General features: G+C 45.3%; 1 protein-coding gene across 1 annotated transcript in view; it reads right to left on the reverse strand.

Annotated features, from left to right (window-relative positions):
- Positions 1-23,955, reverse strand: part of POLR2I (RNA polymerase II subunit I) — a 602,163-nt gene that overhangs the window by 427,707 nt on the left and 150,501 nt on the right. Inside the window, exon 3 of the mRNA XM_044087218.1 lies at positions 6,756-6,829. Within this exon, the coding sequence (XP_043943153.1) occupies positions 6,756-6,829 (74 nt within the window). The remainder of the gene's footprint in view (positions 1-6,755; positions 6,830-23,955) is intronic.

A 23,955-nucleotide genomic window follows, 5' to 3' on the forward strand; every position in this document is an offset into this window, starting at 1 on the left:
AGAGTGAGATGGACTACAAACATGGAAAGTTATGGTGAGTACATAATTTTTTTATGTTCTGTAATCCTATCTCACCTTCATTCTTACATATGGGACAGCATCCCTAGCACCTTATTCTTGGGTGGCTCAAGGAAAAATACTCCTGAGTACCGTGGAACCAAAAGATGCTCTACCCCTGGAGGTTAAATCCAATTTGTAATGAGTAATAAAAGTGTGAGGGGTAGCCCACGTAGCTGCTGCACAAATATTATCACGTGGGACCCTGGCTTGAAAGGCTGCAGAGGTAGACTGAGATCTGGTAGAATGAGCCTTGATTTTAAAGGGTAAAAACCTGCCCTCATAATTGTAAATATAAGCTATACAGCTAGAAATCCAAGTAGAGAGAGTTACTTTGGAAACTGGTAAGCCCAACCTGGATTCAGAAAAGGAAATGAATAATTGATCTGATCTGATTTTCTCATGTCTTTAGTCCGGTATAAATAAAAACGCAATTGTCTATGGACATCCAGCTGATGAAACCTGTACTCAGCTGCATTGGAGTGATTTGGAAAGAAAACCGGAAGTTCTATGGAATGATTCAAAGTGGCATGGGAACAGACCTTGGGTACAAAGGAGGGATTAGTACAAAGGGTCTTTTTGAAAAATCAGATAAGGAGGTTTAACAGACCATGTTTGCAACTCTGACACCCATCTGGCTGACGTGATAGCCACCAAAAACGTCTTCCAAGACAAAAATTTCAAAGAGGATGAATGAGAAGGCTCAAAGGGTGGAGATGTTAATTTAGATAACACAATTTAAATCCCATGAGGCCACAGGTTCTTGAACAGGGGGTCTTAAAATGGCACCTTTAAGGAAGGCTTTGCACAGCTTATGTGACATCAAGTTAGAATCTGGAAAACCAAGATGAAAATTTGAAATCTCTGCCATTTGAACTCTGATAGTGGCAACCGCAGAACCTTGGTGAAAAATCTCAGAAAGGAATTCCAAAACCACTGGAATGAAGGCAGTGTAGGGGTCACAATAGCCATTTTCTCTGCCCAAAGAGAGAAACTTCTCCATTTACTGGAATATAGTCTCGTAGTGGAAGGTTTATGAGAAGACTTAAGGATATGAGTCATGGAAGGTGAGAAATCATGAAGCCTGACTAGGGATGGAACTGGAGCAGCCATGCTGTCAAATTGAGGGTGTGTAAGGAGGGGTGAAGTGAACCTGACAAGTGAGTCAACAGGTCTGGAACTGGGTCCAGAATCCAAGGATCGTCCAGCAGAAGAGGCCCGAGAAAGGGGAAACAAACCTGACAAGGCCAGTAAGGAGCAATGAGGATCAGTTTGCTTCCCAGCCATTTAGCTTTCTGAATAACCTTGGGAATGAGAGGAAAGGGAAGAAAAGCATAGAGGAGACCCAGGGGCCAATCGTGAACAAGTGCGTCTCTGGGTAACTCCCCTGGAGGGGGGATGAGGAATAAGTAGTTGCTGCATTTGGCACTGATTGGGCTGGCAAAGAGATCGCAGCAAGGTTGCCCCCATCTGCGGAAAATCCGTTCCATTGTTTCCTGTTTTAGAGACCACTCGTGAGGCATCAGGATTGCCTGGCTGAGCTTGTTGGCTATCACGTTGGTCATCCCTGGAATGTGCGTTGCCACCAGAAAATGCTGGGAAGATATTGCCCATCTCCAAATTCGCATGGCCTCTCGACAGAGTGGGTAAGATCTGGTTCCGCCCTGTTTGTTGATATACCATACTACTGACATGTTGTCCTATTGTATTGCAATAGTCCCCAGAGGAAGAAGGTCGTGAAGTGCTTGCAACACTAGGAGCACCGCCCTCATCTCTAGAACACTGATATGCAGGTGAGCCTAGTGATCTTGCCATGTGCCTTGGACAGTCCTGCCTAGATAATGCCCCCCCACCTTATCTGTGAGGCATCCGTGGTCACAGTGGCAACGGGTTGGCGAGGAACAAATGAAGCGCCCTTGGTCAGCTGATTGGGTAATGTCCACCAAAGGAGGTTCTTCTTGCAAGACTGTCAGCAGAATGTGATGGGATAATGGAAGGTGCTGAAAGGACCATTGGGACGACAGAAGCCACTGAAGAAGTCTCATGTGTAACCTGGCTAGAGGCACTAATAGTACGGTTGAAACCATGGTCCCTTGGAGCTGCAGAATAATCTTGGCTTTGACCCTTCATAAGGGGAGAGGACGCTGAATCTGAGGAACCAGGTTCTGTGCCCTTTCAGCAGGAAGACGAGCCACAATGTTTACTGTGTCTATCTCTGCAACTATAAAAATCACAGATTGAGAGGGCAATAAGGCAGATTTTTCCCAATTTATAGAAATTCCCAGCTGGGCACAAAACTGAATAGTAGCGTCCCTGCTCTGAAGGAGTAGATGCCTGGTTGGGGCGGTCAGGAGCCAGTCGTCCAAATACGGAAACACCTGGAATCCTCGACGCCTCAAGTGAGCTGTCACTACTGCCATACATTTGGTGAACACCCTGGGGACTGTGGTGAGACCAAAGGGCAGAGCACGGAACTGGTAGTGACTGGCACCCAGCCAGAGGCGTAGATGACTCCTTGACACCCTGTCAATTTTTATGTGGCAGCAGGTGTCTTGGAGATCTATTTAGCACATCCAATTGTCTTTCCCTAACAATGGGAGTGTAGACTGCACTGTTACCATCTGGAACTTGTCCTTCTTTACTGATTCCATTCAGTCTGCTGAGGTTTAGAATGGGCTTCCAGTTCCCTGTACATTTTAGCACTAAAAAGAATCTGGAGTAAGTTCCAGATCTTATTTAGTCTGCTGGGACGGTTTGGATGACTCTTTTTGACAGCAACTTGTTGACCTCCACAGTTGCCTGATCCCTGTGATTGGGTGGAACATCTGGGATCTTCTTGGGAACAAAGGGTGGAAGGGAAAAGGGTATGACATAACCTCTGGTAATAATTCTTTGTACCCACTTGTCTTGAGTGATACTTAGCCAGGCTTCTGGATACAAGGAAATGCGACCCCCGACTGGCCCCAGAGAAGCACAGTCCGGCCCCACATCAGGAGCATTAGTAAGGCCGGCCCTGAAAGGAATCACGACCTCCCTTGTTTTGCGGACTGCCCCTGCCTCTAGGGTGACGTCTACCATTTCCTCCTACTCCTCTGCCTCTGAAGGAGGAGTCACCCTGTGCCTCCTGGAAAAACCTCTGGGACTTCTTGAACCACATCTTACCGCCCCCTCTGACCCTTGGGGTATGGTCTAAAGGGAACAGTAAAACGTACTCCCACGGCAGAGTGTTTTTTTTTTTCTTCTTGCTTGCACCAGGTGAGAGTGTCCTTTACCTTGGATCCAAATAATGAGGAACTGAAGGGGGCAATGGTATAGGTAAACAAACGGTTCTGCAAAGTTACACAAACGCATCCAGTAATGACGCCTTAGGGAAATTCCTGAACCCGCTGCTCTACTGGCTCCATCGGCTGCATACGAAATAAGCCGCATGGAAGAATTGACGATAGAGTTCAAGGTGGACAACTGGGCTGAAACTTTGCCAGGGTCTCCCTCAGTACATGTACCTTGTAAAGAGTCTACTAACTCTAAGGAGATCTCTCTGACGCCACGTAAAGTGAGTAAGGTAATTCAGCGATTTAAAGGAAAATGCCGCTGATGAAAAGATATGCTTTCCCTATCTGTCCATCATGAGAGACTCCTTATTAGGCGGATGAACAGAAGAAGAAGTCTCAGCTAGCTCCTTCTTAGTGGCCGCCGACACCACCATGGCATCTACAGGCACACCTTTAGATAAAAAAATCTTTTCCTGGAAGGGCAGAAAGGAACTTGCTCGGTCTCCTGGGGACTGGCTCCATGGCATCAGGAGTATCCCTCACTTTTCGACTAACTAAATCCATCAGTTTGAAGGGTAGAGACACCCAAGAGGCAGAAGGTTGAGACTCGAAAGCCTTCAGGTACACAGACTCCTCATCAGAAGAGGTGACAGTGGGCCAGCCGCACCTCTGTTTAAGGATCTCCAGGATGTCTACGAAGGAGACATCATCAGAGGATGACTTGGGTGACCCTTCCGACTCCTCAAGGTCAGTGTCAGATGTCAAAGACTCATCCTGGTAGTCGACATGCTTCCTCTTACAAGTCCTTTTCCGTGGTGGCTCCTCAGAAAGACATTCCGGGGAGGTCTCAGAAGAGAGGGGGCCACCAGCCAGTAGCTCCTGAGGCTGAGGGTCTCTGCTGCCGCTGGAGGGGGTAGGAGCTGAGACAGAAGTAGGTGCTTTAGGGGGAAGAGTGCCGGTACCTCTGGTAGGAGCTGACAACTGGGACAGCACACTCCTCATCATCTCAAATGCTGACCTCTCCGGCACCAAGGACCTCCCCAGCTCCGAGGAGACCGAGGATCCCGTCGCCTCCAGAGCCATTGTCTCCGAGATAGACGAACTCACCCTAGCTGACACACCGAGAGGAAGACACGGAACCGAAGAAGTTCGGTGCCAAGTATCCCTGTCGGGGCCGACCAGAGAGCTTCGGCCCCTTGACACTACAGACGGCACCGAAAGTGTTGGAGCAGAACTCGGCTCTGAAACAGCCACAAGGGAAGGTGGAGCCAAAGGTTCCACCAGTGGTACCAAGCACTCCGGCTCTGAAAGACCAGCATGGCTTGGTGGAGGAATGAGCACAAAAGGTTGAACGGACTCCAGTGGCTCCGGAACTGACTAGGTTGGAGTCAACAACAATTTAGGCAAAGCAGACAACTTCAAAAGTCTCAGCACTACCCTCTCCACAACTTCTTCCAATAAACTCCTGGAAGATCTGGATGACAGAGTAGGAGATCGGGATCTCTGATGTATGGGAGACTTCAATAACAAGGAAGCTGGTAGAGGGTCCATACACCAGCTCTGAGAAACAGTATCAACAGTCTCAGCGGTCGGCTCTGAAATACTTGGAACCGACCCTGCAATAACATTACCGCTCTCAGTCGGCCCGGAGGTCTGTGTAGCCGATGAGATGGTGGACTTGTCTGTTTTTGAAACTTTAAAAGGTGACTCCAAGACATTAGCAGGTGCCGGCGAGGGCCTCATAGAAGATTTTGACTTTCCCTTAGTGGATTTAGAAGATGATGAACTACACAAATCTTCCTCAAAGGAAGGTGTAAGAAGACCTTTTAGGATGAGCTTGTTCTTCCTTTCCTGCAACACCCTAGAACTGAAAGCATGACAAAATAAACAGGTCTCCTGTAAATGGATGGCCCCCAAACAGTAAACGCAGTTACTGTGGCCATCCGTTATAGACATATTTTGAGAGCACTTAATACATTTCTTAAAGCCAGATGGCTTATGCTCCTTACTCTCTTTAGACATTCTGCAGCAGAGGACACACGCACACAGAGAAAAAGGAGGAGGAGGACTAGGTCCTCTAATTTAAATTGGCCTAGCCCTGCAGGAAGGAAAAGACACCATGAGGACTAGGTCCTCTAATTTAAATGATCCTAGCCCGGGCTAGGAAGAGATAAGGTCTTCTAACTGAAACAGACACAAAGTCAGAGAAAGTAGAAGTATCACATACTCAAACAGAAAACACAGTAATAAGTGGGAAATTGCAAAAAAACTCAAGCTTATTTAACAGACAATGCTTTGCCAAGCACAAACAGAACGTAGTTCTGTTAACAATAGTAGCAAATTCAACGATGCTGCAACAAGCTAATTTATAAGTGGAAACCACCAAACAACTCTAGCTATCTATAGACACACACAGTATAACAGGGTGTAAAAGGTGCCTACACTACTAATATATGGAAAACCAGCACACAGTATACCATCAAAGTTAGAAAGGGCCAAAGGTCAAAAAATTGCACCAAATGGTGCAAGTAAAGCTAACAACACTAACAACAACTACACTAACTGATTACTATAAGCGGTAACAGTTTTAACTACGTTAAACTATTTTAAACTAAGCAGCGCCAAGAAATTTGGTAATAAATGCAATCACTTAGCCAGAGCCAATGAGAAGCACACAACCAAACACGTAGATGCGGCAAACAAGATCTGGAGATTGCACTGGTGCACCATAGGATACCTACCTAGCCACGAGCAAACCAGAAGTCTTCCAGTTTGTAAATAGGCATACGTAAGAATGAGTGTGAGATAGGACTATAGAACATCAACAATCTTCCTTTTTTCTCTGCCGCCTGGGACCTCCACATCCCCTACATATTATATATACCAACTCCAAGATCGCACTACAGTGGGGAAAAGGGTAAATTCCCTGATCCGAACTGTACAGCGATCTCCATTCAAAAGCTTCAAGTTTTCTGAAACTCGTTGATATGGTCTTAACCATATCAATTTTGAGCTTCTGATAAGGACCTATATATATATATACATATATATATATATATATTACACACACACACACACACACACACACACACACACACACACACACACACACACACAATCTACTAGCATGCTTACCATGCTTGAAATTAGAGGAAACCAGAGTACTTGGAAAAATATACAAAGCTGGAATGGCATGCAAGCGCTACAAAGTGCAGAAATCTTACAGTTATGTGTACACATGAAATACATTTGCCTAAATAATTCAGACAGTATTATAACATGTACATCACTTTCCAAAATCAATCATATGCTAAAAAGAAATACAGTACATTACAAAATCTATACATGTTATAAATAGAATATAAATTTATAAACTGTAGAAGAAGCAGTGAATCCAAGACAGGGAGGCATAAACTAAACACTCACTCTACTTCATGCGTAATTTTGTTGACATAGATGCAGCTACTATCTGCTTCTTGTTGGTAATCACAGTTTCGACACTAAAAAATTAAAAAAAAAAGTCTGGTTTAATTCTTTTAATTCAGTCGCAAAATATAATAAAAATCATCATATAGCAGCCTCAAAAGCATTCTTATACATATTACACTCAGTTTGCTCTTAACTACAAAATTTTATCATGAATTCCCAACCTTCAACTACACCTTATATGATAAAAATGAAAGTTATCCATGTTGTCTAATTTTTGTCTGTCTCAACATGTAGGTTGTTGGATCACATTGGTTCTCACCTCAGCACAATTCCTGAAGCTTTTGGACCCAGGGTTCTGACCCCACCCCCTACCCACAATTTCCTCCACTGCACCTTAGTACCTCAGATTCAGTATGCTCCACCAAAGTAAATTTAAAAAGCACAACTGTGTATAACCCTACCATACCAGTAGATGTCCTTCTCTTCACTGTTGCAATACACATTACATGAGGGATCCCCAACCAAGGGCAACCTGACATCCAGCCAGTATACCAAAGCATTTGGGTTACTTTAAGTATGCCATATGTCACATATATGCGCCTTGTGTAGCATAGGGCATAAAGGTTACATCTGGAAATACCATCCTCAGATCTGAGAGCCCCAGTAGGGATGCCAGTCCAAGGAAAAGAAAAATGTAACTAGTACATCCAGAAGGCAAAGGGATCAGGGGAGAAGGGAGGGAGTGAATATTGCAGCAGTGAAGAGAAAGAAATCTACTGTTAAGGTAAGGATTTTACACAACTGTACTATGTCATTCCATTGCACTGTTGCAGCATTCATTACAATAGAGGGAGCGTCAAAGCTCAAGAAGAAGATAGGTAAGAGAAAGGACCAGCAGAGGCCTCTAAGAAGGCATGAATGATGGCCCTAGCAAAATGAGCTCTAGCTCTGAAGATTTCATCCAACTTGTACTTGGTAAATGTATGCACGGAAGTGCAGGTAGCTGCCTCAAGAAGAGAGCTGGTAACCAAACCCTTGAAAAAAGCACCAGAAGAAGCCACAGCTCTAGTAGAATGACCCATAACAGAATAAGGAAGGCTCTTACCATGAATGGAATAAAAAAAAGAAATAGCTTTTGAAATCTAAGAAGAAATAGTTTGCTTGGATACAGCCAATCCTAAGGACCTAGGATGAAAGGAAACAAAGAGCAGATCAGATTTCCTAACAGTCTTAATCTTATCCAAGTAAAATCAGAGTTGTCTATGCACATCCAATTTGTGCAGCACCTTCATATTGGCAGAGTGTGGAGAAGGGAAAAAAGTGGGTAAATGAACAGACTGATTTAGGGACAACTCATTCACCACATTGGGCATAAAAGGAGGATTAGTATGCAAGGGCACTCTGTCCTTCTGAAAAAAGGAAAAGAAGGACAAGCCATAAGGGCCTAAAGCTCAGGACATCTGCCTGGCAGAAGTAAGGGCCAACAAAAGAACAGTCTTCCAAGAGCAGTGAGGCTCAAAAGGAGCACAAGTCAATTTTTCCAAAACAAAATGAAGATCCCAGGGAGGAGGAACAGGCCTCCTGGGAGGCCTGACATGAAGGATGGCTTTAAGGAATTGTTTACCTTCAAATCTAGAAGCTAAAGGAGTAGACAAATGCAGACAAGCAGAAATAGCTAATAAGTGGGTCTTAACAGAAGGATACACCAACTCCGCATTAAGCAATTCACACACACAAGAGAGAACCAAAGGAACATCCACAGAAAGTGGATCCAGGTTACGAGACAGACACCAAACAGAAAACCTCTTCCATTTGGATAAGTGGGATTTCCTAGCACTGGGTTTCCTGGCCACCTGCAGGACCCTAAGCACATCCTCAGAAAAAAGCTGTGTGGAATCAAAATCCTATCACCCACAGTGTCAGTTGAAAAGTGGATGAGGGATCCCTTGTCCTGTGTGAGTAGGTCCACCCTGTGATGTAACTTATGATGACCGACCTTGGCTAAATGCAGAAGAGGGAACCAATGCTGTCTCGGCCAGAAGGGAGTCACCAGCACGATTTTGGGAGCATCCTGTTGAATTTTGAACAGGAATTTTAGAATGAGGGGAAGGGGAAGGAAAGCATAAAGAAACATTCCCTTCAAAGAAAAAGACAGGGTGTCCACTTTCCAAACCAGACAACCTGGGACTCGCGCACAAAATAGAGGAAGTTGTCTGTTTACATGGGGGAGGCAAAAAGATCTGAGGAGTACCTCACTGGTGGGCAACGTCCAGAAACACATCCCTGTGAAGCATCCATTCATGGGATTGAGTCAAGGACCTGCTCAGTGTGTCTCCCACAATGTTTTGTCCTGAGCGAATGTAAACTACCTGAAGAGTCACATGATACTGGATAGCAAGATCCCACACTAGGAGTGCCAACTGGCAAAGACAAGATCTTGTCCCCCCTTGTTTGTTTATACACCATATCATTGTGGTACTGTCTGTAAATACCTTGAAAGATCTGGGAGAAAAGAAAGAAGGAAAAGCCTGAAGCACCAGTAAAAGAGCTCTCATCTCTGATGCTGGTGTGCTCTTTTTGTTGAAGAGGTGACTACACCCCCTGCACCTTTAGGGAGCCAAAAGCTGCCCCCATGCCACATCTGAAGCATCTGTGAACAGCTCCTGAGAAGGAAGAGGGGGGTGAAAGTGAACCCCTGGATTTAGAGACAACTGCTGGATCCACCAGTGCAGTTCCTTCTTGAGTCGAGGTAGAAGAGGAACTACAAATTCTAGGGGATGCACATGTTGAAGCCAAACTGACTTCAGAATCAAATGAAACTTTCTCATGTGGAGTTTGGCCAGAGGGAGCAAAGGGATGGTAGAGGTCATGAACACCGGAGCTCTCAGAAATTCCCTGGTTGTTACAGAGGCCAAATGAAGAACAGTTTGAATGAAAAAAAATGAGTGTTAAGGCCTTGGGAGGAGGCAGGGATGCCAGCACAGGCACAGTCTGTATTCTGCACCCCAGAGAAACATGGTCTTGGGAAGGAGTCAGGGCTTTGCAGATGAGAAATTGCTAAGTGATGATTTTACAACAGGATCTCTGGAGAGAATGCATGAAAAAGAAGGCAGCACAAGTAAGAAAATACTTGGATCTTCTGAATCCTGCAAAAAGTAATCACAGGAGCGAGGCATTTGATGAATACCCTTGGGGAAGTAGAAAGGCCAAAGGGCAAAGAAGAGAACAGAAAATGCCAGGAAACCACACAGAAACGGAAAAACTTCCTGCAGCTGGAGTGGATGGGAATGTGTAGGCATGTATCTTTGATATCAAACAGACGAACCTAAAAACTTCATATCCCTATTCATCCCCTGTCAGGAAGATAAGCATCCTTGAGGTCAGAGAAACTAGAAAAGCCTGAGGAAGCAGCACAGAAAAATAAAGTCTGAAGGAACAACATCTGAAAGGAAGGGACCTTCAAAAAGACATTTAGGCGAGAGAGATCCAGAATGGGTCTCCAAGTGCCCGCTTTCCTAGAGACCAAGGACATTCTGGAAAAAACCTCCTTCCCACTTTTGAGAAACTGGAATTCCTGAATAGTTCCCTGATGGAAAAGACCCTGAAGCACCTCTAGGAAAAAAAGCTAACTGTTCCTGAGGGGGCTGAGAAATACCCAAGAAAGGAGGAAGGATTTCCAAACCATGCAGTACCCTTGGCGAATGATGGAAAGAACCCAGGAATCTTGAATAATCCTTAACCAAACAGGAAGGGACAGGGTAAGACAAACAAAAAGAGTAATGTGGCTGAGGAGAACAGGATAATCAGACAATACCTAGTTTATCAGGGAAAGGAGATTTCACAGTCACAGGAGTCTGGGTGACCTTAGCAGAAGGAGCCCTTCTTACCGTTGGTGAGAGGGCAAGACTGCCTATGAGCAAAGACCAACTTATTAGGGTAATTCCTTTGGAATTTACGTACAGGAGAAACAAAAATATGTTTTAGTTCTTGTAAGAACTTATCCTTTTCCTGTATGGACTTAAACACGTCTGCAGCAGCAGCAGCAAACAAATGCTTGGTATCCAGAAGAGCATCTTATCAATTTTGCTTTAATATCATCAAGCAAGGTTGAAGCCGAAGCAGGAATATCTCTTCAGCACAGAACCAAAAGTAGCAGCTCTAGAACAAACAGCTGCTGCATCATAACTGCATTTAATAGAATGGTGAGCTACCTGGGGAAAAGTCCCTAACAAGCAGACAGCAGAAGTCTTTCCCTCAGAGTCAGGAAGGCCATAAATAACATGAGATAGGAGTCAAAATGCACCAAATCATATGAGTCTGATAATCTACAGCCCTAAAAGCAAGGGTAGCTGACATATATACCCTTCTTACCCAGTCTTTCCATGTTTCTGCTATCTTTATCAGAAGGCAGCAGCTTTGTAGAAGGCAGTAAGTTTGATGGCTTGTCAGATGCCACAGACACTACAGAAGGGTCTGCAGAGGGGCGCTTATAATGGAACTTGCAATCCTTATAAACCTATCAGACTTTTCGGGAGCAGAGGGCTGGGACTCAGAAGCCCAAGATGCAGTAGAAAAGGTATCCAACAAGGCAGCCTCAACAGGAGGGACAGCAGAAGGCCTAGGAGATTCCATTTGCAGACGCTCGTAATACCTCTTCTGAACCTCAGAAACCCGGGCACAATCCCATTTGAAAAATTCCATCATCCTGGAAATTGTGTCCCTAAAGGAAATCTCCTCAGAAGGAGAGTCAGGACTAGTAAATTCCTCTTCCTCCAAACCACAATCTAAGGGAGGAGAAGGAATCTGGGAAGAATGAGCAAGAGATTCCTCTTCTGAATCCTCCTCATCCTCAGAGGATTCTTGCTCCCTAGGCTTCTTAATAGAGGTATAAGAACAAGGAGGAGCTGGGACAAAAAACCCATGATGAGGCTTCAAAACCATAAGGGCATTAAACAAACCTTGAGTGAAATTCTGCTATTCACTCTGAGGGTCCTTAGGAGCAGAAGAAACATGTTTAGTTTTTTTGTTTCTTTTTTAAAGGGATTGTCAGCCTTATAAAACTCAGAACAGTCCAACCCTGTAAGGCACTCAATAATGGTAGTTGGTACCTCCTCCCCAACCAAAATCTGAGGAACACCAGAAGGTCTGTCGGTAATAATCAGATTCTGTTCTCCCTGAACATCCAAAGCAAACATTTGCAAGGCCTCCAAGGATGCATGTGAAGCCAGATCCATGATCATCTCCAAAGTGGTGGTAGCAGAGGAATCCAACAAACGAACTGGACGATCTTCTGGCTTTCACTAACCTTAAGATAGATGTCCAGTAGAGGTGGCACAAGCAAAGAATTGGACGTAGCTTTCTTGGCCTTCTTCGTGGATGACTGACCCTCAGACTGAGAAGTTCCTTCCATGGCATCTTTTGCCAAAAGCTTATGATGTTGGTTTTCTAAATATATACCCAAAGAGGAAAGCCAACTACGAACAGGTTCTGGGATGAAAGCCTGGCAAATAGAACAAAATGTATGGTCATGGGAAACACCTACACAAAATGAGCACTGTTCATTACTATCTTTATGGGGAATCTGTCTCCCACAATGACATTTACCCCTTCTGGAGGACATGAACCCCAAAAGCCACAAAATTAAAACGAAAAAAAATACCCCCCCCCCCATGGGGGATTTGCCTTAAAACGACCTGGTAAACTAGCAAAAAAAAGAAGTTATGTACTCACCATAACGTTCCATCTGAGTAGGTAACTTCATTTGTCAGCAACCTGTGGGTATCGGATCTGACCTGGATCTGGGCCGGCAGCTTTCCAAGCTAGAGATCCGAGCTCCAAGCTCCTCCCCCTTACCCATAATACCCTGCCACCTCCTTCCAATCCCCAGATCGCGTTTGCCCATCTATATAATCTCACCATGACAAAACAACAACCTGGAAAATTCTAACCTAGGATTAACAAATTACCTGGACAAACCATCCTAGTGTTCAGGAAACCAAAGAACCAGGTTAGGGGGAAGGAGGGGGGTCGGTTGCCGACAAATGAAGTTACCTATTCAGATGGAACGTTATGGTGAGTACATAACTTCTTCATCTGAAGTAGGAAACTTCATTAGATCACCAACCTGTGGGACAGAGTCCCCAGCTACCAAAAAACTTGGGAGGTCCTCAAGGAAGGATATTCCGGAGCACTGCAGAGCCAAAAGCCGCCCTTCCTCTAGACACTAAATCCAATTTATAGTGAGAGATAAAGGTGTGAGAGGATGCCCAAGTAGCCACTGAGCAAATGTCATCAAAGGGAATTCTAGCCCAGAATGCAGCAGATGTAGCCATAGAATGGTTAGAGTGAGTGTGAACCCCAGTAGGCTCTGGCAGGCTAGATAGTTTATATGTGAGCAGAATGCAATTCAAAATCCATCTGGCTAAAGTCACCTTCAACACAGGCATTCCCAAGAAGGGTTTAGTAAAAGAGACAAAGAGCTGATCAGACTTGCGGAAGGCCGCTGTTCTGTGTAAATAAAAACATAACTGTCTATGAGCATCTAACAAATGAAGTTTGTACTCCCCTTTGTTTTGATAGTTAGGGAAAAAAAACTGGGAGATTAATGGACTGACTGATGTTCATCTCGGAGGCCACTTTAGGTAGGAAAGATGGGTTAGTCCTGAGAGAAACCCTGTCCTTATGGAAAACCAGATACGGGGCTCTAATACAGAGAGCTTGAAGCTCCGATACCCTTTTAGCTGAGGTAATGGCTACCAAAAACGCAGTTTTCCAGAACAAGAATTTCAAATCAACAGAAGCTGCAGGTTCAAAAGGAGGTCCAGTTAGAGCTTGAAGGACCAAGGTTAGATCCCATGGAGGGACGGGGTACCTAACAGGGGGTCTCAAAAGAAACATACCTTTCAGAAAGGTCTTACAAATCTTGGTGGAAGTGAGGAGACTGAGATTATCTCCAATGTGAAAATGCGAGATGGCAGCCATTTGAACCTTTACAGTAGAAGAACTGGCCCCTTGTTGAAAAATATAAGATAGGAAATCGAGCACTGCTGGGATGGGAGCAGTGAAAGGGTCCAAATTCCTATGAGACGCCCAAACAGAAAACCGCTTCCATTTACTACTGTAAACCTTCCTGGTAGAAGGCTTATACCCCGCTACCAGGATAGATCTAACTGCAGACGAGATACTGGGAGTCCTAGCAACTAATGGAACTGGATCAACCATGCTGAGAGCTTGAGATCGACCAGGTTCGAGGGTTTCAATCCCGAAGGATGAGATATTAGATCCGGGATGGGATCCAAGATCCAGAGAGGAACTGTAAGTTGAGACTGCAGGCACGGGAACCAGGTTTGATGAGGCCAGAATGGGGCTATGAGAATAATCTTGTTTCCCAACAAACGAGCTTTCTATAAGAATTTTGTTATCAATGGTAAAGGAGGATAAGCATACAGAAGACCGGGTGGCCAAGCATGGACTACAGCGTTCCTGGGGCTTTTCCCCGGAGGGGGAATTAGAGCGAAAAACTCGCTGCACTTCACGTTGGAAGGCGACGTGAAGAGATCGCAGCAAGGCTGACCCCACTTGCGGAAGATCTGTTTCACTACTAAGGGATTCAGAGACCACTCGTAAGGCGAGAGGATAGTTCGACTCAGTTTGTCCGCTAGGATGTTGGACCGACCCGGAATGTGCATTGCTAACAGAAAACGGTTGATGGATATAGCCCAATCCCAAACTCTCATGGCCTCTCGACAAAGAGGGTAAGACCTGATCCCCCCTGTTTTTGTTGATGTACCAGACCACCGACATATTGTCTGACTGAATCACAATACTCCCCGGAGGTAGAAAGGCATGAAGGGCTTGCAACACTAGGAGCACTGCTCTCATCTCCAGAACATTGATATGCAGAACGGTCTCCTTCTGAGTCCACGTACCTTGAACCGTTCTGCCCGCGTAATGCCTCCCCCCAACGCGAGAAGCATCCGTGGTCACCGTGGCTTGGGGATGCGGCATAACAAACTGCCGTCCTTCCTGAAGCTCTCGGGAGTGGAGCCACCACGAGGGAATTTCTGCAAACTCTGCTGAGAGGAATCGGTAAGTCCAATGGGTGGTGAAGGATGGACCACTGAACCTGCAATGTCCACTGGAGAATCCTCATGTGCAAGCGAGCTAAGGGCACGAGGCTGACTGCAGCTACCATGGACCCTAGAGCTCTCAGGACTAACTCCGCTGACAGGGCAGGTGACTGAAGAAGGGCTAAATCGTGTAAGGTCAAACTGCGAAGTCTGTCTGACATCAAGAAGGCCTTGGTCTGAAGCATGTCTATCCTAGCCCCTATGAACTCCAAGTCTTGAACTGGTTGAAGGGATGACTTCTTCAAGTTTATGGTGATCCCCAAATGAGACGCTAGAAGTAGAAAACGACCCCTGGCTAAGCAGAGTACATGCCTGGTGGTGGCGGTAAGGAGCCAGTTGTCTAGGTAAGGAAAAACCTGTATTCCCTGAAGTCTCAGGTGGGCCGCTACAACTGCCATGATGTTGGTGAACACCCTGGGGGCTGTGGTAAGAACGAAGGGTAGGACCCTGAACTGGTAATGACTGGCCCCTAGCCGGAAGTGGAGAAACCTCCTGGAATGCCTGTCCATGAGAATGTGATAGTACGCATCCTTGAGGACTATGGAGAACATCCAGTCCTTCTCCTGCAGCAGAGGCAGAATGGATTGAAGCGTGACCATCCGGAATTTTTCCTTGGCAATGAAGAGGTTCATTGTTGAAAGGTCGAGGATCGGCCTCAAGTCCCCTGTCTTCTTTGGCACCAAAAAGAACCTGGAGTAATTGCCTAATCCAGATTGTCCTGGGGGGACGTGCTGGATGGCTCTCTTTTCTAGAAGCTTTTCTACCTCTAAAGCTGCAGCCTCCTTCTGACTGGGTGGTACATCGGGGAGGCGCCTCGACTGAGGAGGCAGATTTATGAAAGGGATAGAGTAACCTCTGGATATTATTCTAAGCACCCAGCGATCTGATGTTATGGACTCCCATTGGGCTAAGTGCTTCGAAAAACGCCCCCGACTGCCTCCAGAGAGGAGTAGTCGGGCAACCCCTTAGGGCTGCTGCGTGGGTCGGTCAGAAAAAGGTTCCCGCAACCCAAAATTTTTTAGCCCCCCCTCTGCGCCAGCGTCGACCTTGTCCCCCTCTGCCACTGAAGGATGAAGTGTCCGGAGCGTAACGGGACTGCTGAGACTTCCGTAACCACATCTTCTTTTGTCCTCTCTGGTTCCTAGAAAAGGACTTTGAGGAGCTGAGAAGCGGACTTCGACGGCAGACCGCGTCTTCCCATCTTTCTTGCTCTGAACCAATGTGTAGCAGACGGTCTTCCCACACAGAGTAGAACCGAAGGGTGCATTCACGAATGATGCCTTGAAAGATTCCGCAAAGTCACAAAGCCGGAGCCAGGCATGACGCCTTAAGGCGATATCAGACCCGCTGGCTCTAGCGGCTCCTTCCGCGGCATGGGAAAGTAGCTGCATAGACATGTTAGAAACAGATTTCAGAGTGGCCATGCGAGCTGAGAAAGACCGTTTGTCCTCGGCCGACACGGACTCAGGGGGAGACTCAGCATAGTCTTTCACTAGGCCCTGCTAAAGTCTAATTACATAGGCCAAATAATTCAGCACCCTTATAGAAAAGGTAGCTGAAGCAAACATCCGCTTCCAGATATGATCCATCGTCTGAGACTCCTTATCAGGGGGATGGATCGAGGAACTATCCTGAGCAAGTTCCTTCTTGGTGGCTGCCGCCACCACCATGGCATCTACTGGTGAACCTTTACTCCAAGCCTTCCTGTCCATAGGTGGACCAAGAATCCTGTCTGGCCTCCTGGGGATTGGCTCTACAGTGTCCAGTTCCTTCCACTCCCTGGTAGTGATGAGGTCAACCAGGGGGTCGGCCGGAGGGGGCACCCAAGAGGTAGATAGGCCTGCGAACACCTGCAGCAACACATACTTGTCCGAGGAAGGTTTTTGGGCTGACCACCCCCCCTTTAGGCGAAGCATTTCCATAATGTCTCCAAAGGAGACGTCCTTGGGGGTGACCCTGGGGGAACCTTCCCCTTCCTCCAAATCAGTGTCCTCCATGAGGGACTGGGGAGTCCAAGTGCCTCCTTTTACACTTACGTTTGGGAGGGTCCTCCTCGGTGGGACTATCCGAGGAGGGCTCACTAACAGGGCCGTGTTCCGCCAGTGGAATGGGCTGGGGTGTCAACGCAGGCTGTCCCTGGGACTGGATGATGGAAGACAAGCCCTGCTGCAAAGGAGTAGGGGCGGAATCTGAAGAAAGAGCAGGGGGTCTTGAACCTCCCGAGAGAACCCTCTCCAACATGTCGAAAGCGGAGGGTGAACCAATCTCTCTGGGCTCTGTGGTTAACAACCTCGGATCCAGCGCGGGGATCGACGTCGGAGCCGAAGCACTTGGACCCGAGTGGGAAGTGTGATCCGACCGAAACGGAGCCGAGAACACACTGGCCTCCACGGATCTGATGCACGGCTCTCAGCCCCGAGAGCTCGGATCCGACAAACTCGAGGGCATGGCCGGCGTCGAGGTAGCTATAACTGGCGGCACCGACTCCCTGGCTCCTGGACTCCTCGGATCCGAAGGGATCGGAGAAGGAACTGTCGGGGAAAAAGTGGGGCTGAACTCCCCCTCAGAGGGGTGGGGGGAGCAGCAGCACTCCCATCTGCAGCTAGGTTTGGAGGAAACGATGCATCATCTGGTCCATATCAGCGTCGGAGAGACTGTGGGTCAACCTAGAGGAGGCCGCCAAAGCTGGCCGGGAGGGCTGCCGTTACAACCTCGAAGATGGTCGGGTCTCCTCCTCTGGCTCCGGTGAGAAGCGTGGAGAACGGAGCCAAGGGGAGGAAGGCACGGAGATCTTCTGAGGTGCAGAGAGCAGCTTGGCAGGCAGGGCCGAGGGGACAGAGTCGGCCCGCCGCTTGTGGCTTCTATGCCTCTCTTTCGCCCTCTCTCTCCCTCTCCTCTCTTTCTTTTCCTTCCAAGAGTCCCTCTCTCCCTGGGAAGAAATGGGAGGTTGAGTCCCAGCCAGTGGAGAGGTAACAACAGTCTGAGCAGCCGCTGCTGTAGCCACTGAGGGAGAGGAGGAGGAAGCCGACTCCGTGGGTAGAAGACCCGCCAGAATCAGCTTATTCCTTCTATCCCTCAGGGCCCGGGGGTTAAAAGCTGCACAAATTTGGCAGCTCGAAGACAAGTGCAGTACCCCCACAGGCAGAGGATGCACTGAGTGTTGCCATCTGCTGGGGAAAGCTTATGGCCACACTTGGTGCACTTAGGAAAAATGGCCTTAGGAGCCTCGGCTATTATCTAACGAAAAAACACACACACGTGCCTCACACAAACACCTAAGGGGAAAGGGGGGGGGGGTTTCTAGGCTTGAAAACTATGAGGGACAGTAAAGGGGTTTAAACTAGGGAATTAACTATCCACACACACAAAACTAGTGAGCTTTTGAAAAACTTTCTTTACTCACAAATTGCCTAACGCTAGGAGCTCAAGAAACCCGTGCATGACAAAGCCGCGGCAAAAGAGATCTGGGGATTGGAAGGAGGTGGCAGGGTATTATGGGTAAGGGGGAGGAGCTTGGAGCTCGGATCTCTAGCTTGGAAAGCTGCCAGCTCAGATCCAGATCGGATCCGATACCCACAGGTTGGTGATCAAATGAAGTTTCCTACTTCAGATGCAAGTGTTCAGACTGACGACTGAATGGCATTTCAACTCATGGCAAAGAAGTTCTGAGGATGGTACGCTCAGATCTCAACTCTCTAACCATTGGCGGTCATACAGCCCAAAAACAAAATCTACACATTGAAAACCAGCAGAAAGAAGATAAATTGACAATATCCAGGATGGTACACTCAGATCTCAACTCTCTAACCATTGGCGGTCATACAGCCCAAAAACAAAATCTACACATTGAAAACCAGCAGAAAGAAGATAAATTGACAATATCCACTATTTGCACACTACACAACTAACAATGGTATAAAGACAAAAAAACGTAACTGCAAAACACTAAGAGAAAAGACCTGTACATAAATGCTATAAAAAAACACCACTAGCTAACCTAATAGAAAAGGACATACAAACATTGCGCACACAGAAAAAAATCCCTTATTACTAAGAAGAAATTATATAAATCTGTAAATAGCTATCAAAGTTACTTGACCTTAAAGCCAGACAAAAGCTCTCAGAGAATATTTAGAAAAAACTTTAATCTATTTTAGCACACTGAAAGAACATTCTTATACTGAAAACGGAGTCATAACAGAACACATCTGATGCTACAGGCAGCAAACAAGATCTGAGATACTAAGGTGGAGTGCAGAGAATTATCTGTAGGGAGGTAATTAAGAGCCCTGGATCTGAAAACTTCAGGAATGGTGCCAAGCTCAGATCAGATGACCTACATGTTGAATGGGATGAAAACAGCACTGGATCTAGATTTTATGCTGATTTTGTTTCAAGTGTCACAAATAAACTGTAGCACATTCAGTTACCTTTCAAGGATATGAGTAGCCTAGGAATTCCAATAATTCATAACCACTATCTTTTACACTAGGCTTAAACACTTACAAAAAATATTCACAGTTTTCACAAGCATTTAGTGGCAGTTGAAAAGATCACTACTAAAATAGGTGTCTTACTCAATTCCTTTTGAAAAAAAAAAGCTCAATAAATTACTCAACAACGTATAATTTTCTGTACATTAGATGAGATCTTTCATACCAAAGCCAGCTTCTAAAACTACACATCCTATTGCTGAAGCTGCATGGAAAAATAAATTCAAGTAACAGCAAAAAAATTAGGTTAGTAATTCACAGCAGAGCAATGCAAAAAAGTAAATCCTAACCCAACATCTTTTTGATTCTAGCACACCTACTTATCGTTTTTTTTTTTTTGCAAAACAGAGAGAATTGTTGACACTGAATCACTTTGTAGCAATGAAACACAAACATATAAAGGCCTAGACATAAACAGCCGAGGACCATCACAACAAATAAGAAATGTAATAAACAGTTCTGATGACAGTGATTTCCCTGAACCATGCAAATGTCACTTGCGTTCACAGCTGTTCTTTTTTATTTTGTCCAACACATTTCTAAAAATATTTACCCATAAATGGGTACCCATACCAGTGGGGTAGGGAAATAAAATCTTGACTACAACCCACGTTCAATTACAGTTAAGGAGAAGTATAGAAACTGGGGGATGGAAATTTAAGTGGATCCCTAGTTGAGCCCTAGTGGAAGCCAAGCCTCAGAAATGGTTGCTGGGTTGGGCATGCAGTGAGGACTAAGGAGACATTAACCCCTCTACAGGCCCAAGTAGGGCATGTCTTTGAGCCACACCTCATCCTTCTAATGTGTAATGTCAGCATGCAAGGTGGGGGGGTCACCCTGAGCTGCAGCATGACAATTCCTCACTTTGCTTGGTCTGGCCTGACCTGTTCTGCACTGCCTGGCTTAGTCCCCCTATAACCTGTACATGAAGTTGAAGTCGGGGATCTCAGTGTGCAGGAATTTCTAGGAAAAGACCCTTCTGAGTGCAGAATACACTGGGGAACTTGCAAGGATGGAACATGCACAAAATGGAACTAGAGAGAGTAGGCAATAAAATCAGCCTGAAGTCTGTGGCACAAGTCAAGCCAAAAGTATAACGCCCATAAATGGAGCAATGCAAAAAAAATTTAGACTTCAGATATTTTTGAATATTAGTGGTATCTATGGTGCGTACTTCTCTTTTGCTAGAGCAAGAGCTTTTTATCTGGGTCTATAACATACATGACACTGGCAGTGGTTGCCAACGTTACACTGCTGAACAATGAATGAATAAAAAGTTAGCACAGACTGTGTGAAGATTACTATGCATGATAATTAACATCTATATACTATACAAATGTTCTATACAACAATTACAGCATCTTTTTGATATTATTGTAATTCAGAATAATAATGAACAAAAAACTGTCTGATGCTTTAAAATACATTCAAAGCTCCAAAGATAAATTACAAAAGTCAGAACCTAATAAGGGCTGGTACAAACAGAATTTGAGCGTAAAGCACACATGGAGTGGAAGGCAAATTCTAAACGACCATCTGCATGCAACTGGTTCCAAGAAATAACACTGAGCAATAATCCTACACTAAGAGAAAGAGAGCTTGTGTTAAACTTACACATATTCCATCTCTAGAGCTTTCAGAAATCTCAGTCCTGTGTGTTCAATACCCTTGATCTAATACAAATTCTAATATCCTGTTAACTCTTTGTCAAGAGCATCTTTAACTTTTTGCCCAAACATGGAGAACCTGTCAAAAGGAGCATTAATAAAGTACAGCTTGAAACAAACAATCAGTGAAGTTACATAAACAAATCAAAGCGTGGTGCTGCATAGCAATAACAGAGTCAGCCACTCACGATGCTCCATTGGCCGGTTCAGGCTCAAGATAAGCCTCATGTAAACATTGGCGATGGAAACCAAGTCTTCAGTGTCTTCTACATTTCTGAAGACTGCTGATTCTTGACGGTTCTTGGCACTTTGGGTACGAGGTCCCATTGAAATCATGTCAAGAAGGGTGAATCAAGAAGATCTCAGAAATCTCCTTCTCAGTGGCTGCCACCACCACAATGGCATCAACAACCAGACCCTTACTCCAATGCAGCCTTGTCCTTGTGGTGACAGAGAACCTTATCCAGCTTTTTGGGGATGGGCTCCACTGTATCAGGTTCCTTCCACACCCTCCAGGACACCAGGTCTGTAAGGGCATCTGGAGGGGGGAACCACCCAAGGCATGGATGGGCTTATGCCAAAAGAATCCAGAAATGATTACTCCTCCACAGGAGGTGAAGCAGCTCTAATAAGTTCCAAAACAGGCTTCATGACATGGAGACTCAGGGAATCGCTGTCCTTCCACGAGAGGAGTATCCTTAATGAGAGACTCCTCCAGGAAGTCAAGGTTCTTCCTCTTAAACTTCCTCTTTCCCAAAACCTCCTGTTCTGACAAAGATGACTCTGGTCCAAAGTGCAATCATGGAGTAATGGCGAGTTATCTTCTAATGCTCAGCCTGGATGGTGCACTGGCTATACTCCAGGTCCCTCCATAGGTGAATGACAAGTTGCAATCCAATGTGTTTGAAAGGGGATGCAAACACAAACCCTCATGAGTCAAGGAGGAGCTAGTAATACTCAGGATGTACGGAAGTGGGACTTGGTTCAAAACTGTAAATTAATCTTCATGAACCAGCATCAGCTTAGAATCATATGACAAACCCTGATGAGGATTCATTTACTATAATTCTCAAATAACCCCACCTTTAGAGATGTAATATAGGCCAAAGTTTCTCTCTCTTGATTCTGTGGATGACAGAGATGAAATGCAGGCAGTATTTATGCCATACTCTTGTCTTGGACAGTCAGTCAATCATGACAACTCTTCCATTATGGAAGTCAGTCTGAAAATTTATGGCGGCACATCAAGTTCTTCTAATCCCACACATGATGCCAGTGTGTGCCAAGTGGCACAGCAGAGAGAGAAACTATTAAGCTGAAAACACCTGCATGGAATATACAACAAACATACAATATCCAAGATACCATCCTAAGAGCAGATTAATCAATAATGTGAAGGTACCATACACACAATTCCATCAGCTCATGCAGGTCTGCTAATGCAGTCTCGAAAGAATAAAAAAGGCCTGGGCTTAGGTTTGCTGCACCGCTGCCATGTTCCAAACTTGCTATTTCCTTAAGAAAGTTAACATATTTCGGCAATGCTATTACCGTAATCTGTGATGTTTTGTCAAATGAGCCATAGCCAGATCTCCTTCAATAAAACTCTTGAGCTTCTCCTCTCATCCTGTTTTCTGTGAATCTCACTTTAAATTTTTTTGTAATAGTAAGAATCTTCTCCAGATATTCTAGACTATGACCATAGCAAATGTCCTGAAGATGTTAAGCTTGACTCTGTTAAATCAATTGCAATTTCTTTATTTTTCTTCTTTATCAAACACTAACCATGTCCTCTTCTTATGCACTTACTATAATGCTGTCTTCTTCCATTTGGTTCAACTTGTGGATTACCAGACAGATTCTTCAGCCAGAGAGCTCCACCTACTTTACCCACAAAACCCCTCTCTCCCCAGATTGAGTTTGCCCCTAACCACTCCCCCGACAAAATATCAGCTATGACTAACATATTAGCAAGAATGTAACAGGTAAAAGGGCAACAGACAAGGACCCATGAATGGTGGCTCATAAACTAGAATGATGGACCAATCAGCAGCAGTCAGTCAACTACTGTGATAATTAGGAGGGGGTTTGGAGGGGAAGAAAGATGGTTGAACCAGACAGAAGACAACACTGATCATTCATTATGGCAAGTATATAACTTACGTATCAAATGTTGTCTTTTCTGTCTGGCTGCACCTGTGGGACAGAGTCCCCAGCCAGAGATGACCCCTGTGAGAGAGAACATTCTGCAAACAGGTGGTGCCAAATGAAACTCGATCTACACTGAACAACCAGCTTGTAATGGTAGACAAAGGAATGAGTGCTAAATCAGGTAGCTGCAGCACAAATGTCAATCAAAGCCTGCGAGGAAAAAGTCAAATCAGTCAAAGTAGCCACTGTTGTAGTCGAGTGACCTCTTGACGTTACAGGTAAAAACATTTCCATCAAAGAATACACAATGTGATACAGCTGAACATGCATGTCAATAAGTCATTTTGGACACAGCTTTACTAAGCCTTGATTTAGGAAAGGAAACAGTTGATCAGATTTTCTAAAACTTTTAGGTCTATCTAAACAGAAACTATAGTTCTGTAAAACCTTATAACAGTAGAGGTTTTTCTCTTCACTGTTGCAATATTCTTTACTATAGGGATCTCTTGCCTTGGACAGCACAACATTTGGCCAGTATGCCAAAGCCTTACGATGTTTTATGGGCCATACATCACATGTATGCTCCCTGCACAGGGCACTGGGCATAAAGGTGATGTACAGATGCAGTTATCCAGAACTGAATTGCCCCAAAACCAAAAGAGAACAGTCTTCACAGAGCAAAGGAGTCTATGCACATCTAAAAGAAGATTATGCAGAAGAATAGGGGAGACCCTCAGCCAGAAGTGAATCCAAAACA

This window comes from Protopterus annectens, chromosome 1.part0 (genome assembly GCF_019279795.1).
Source record: "Protopterus annectens isolate FY-2018-M chromosome 1.part0, PAN1.0, whole genome shotgun sequence".
Lineage (NCBI taxonomy): Eukaryota > Metazoa > Chordata > Ceratodontiformes > Protopteridae > Protopterus > Protopterus annectens.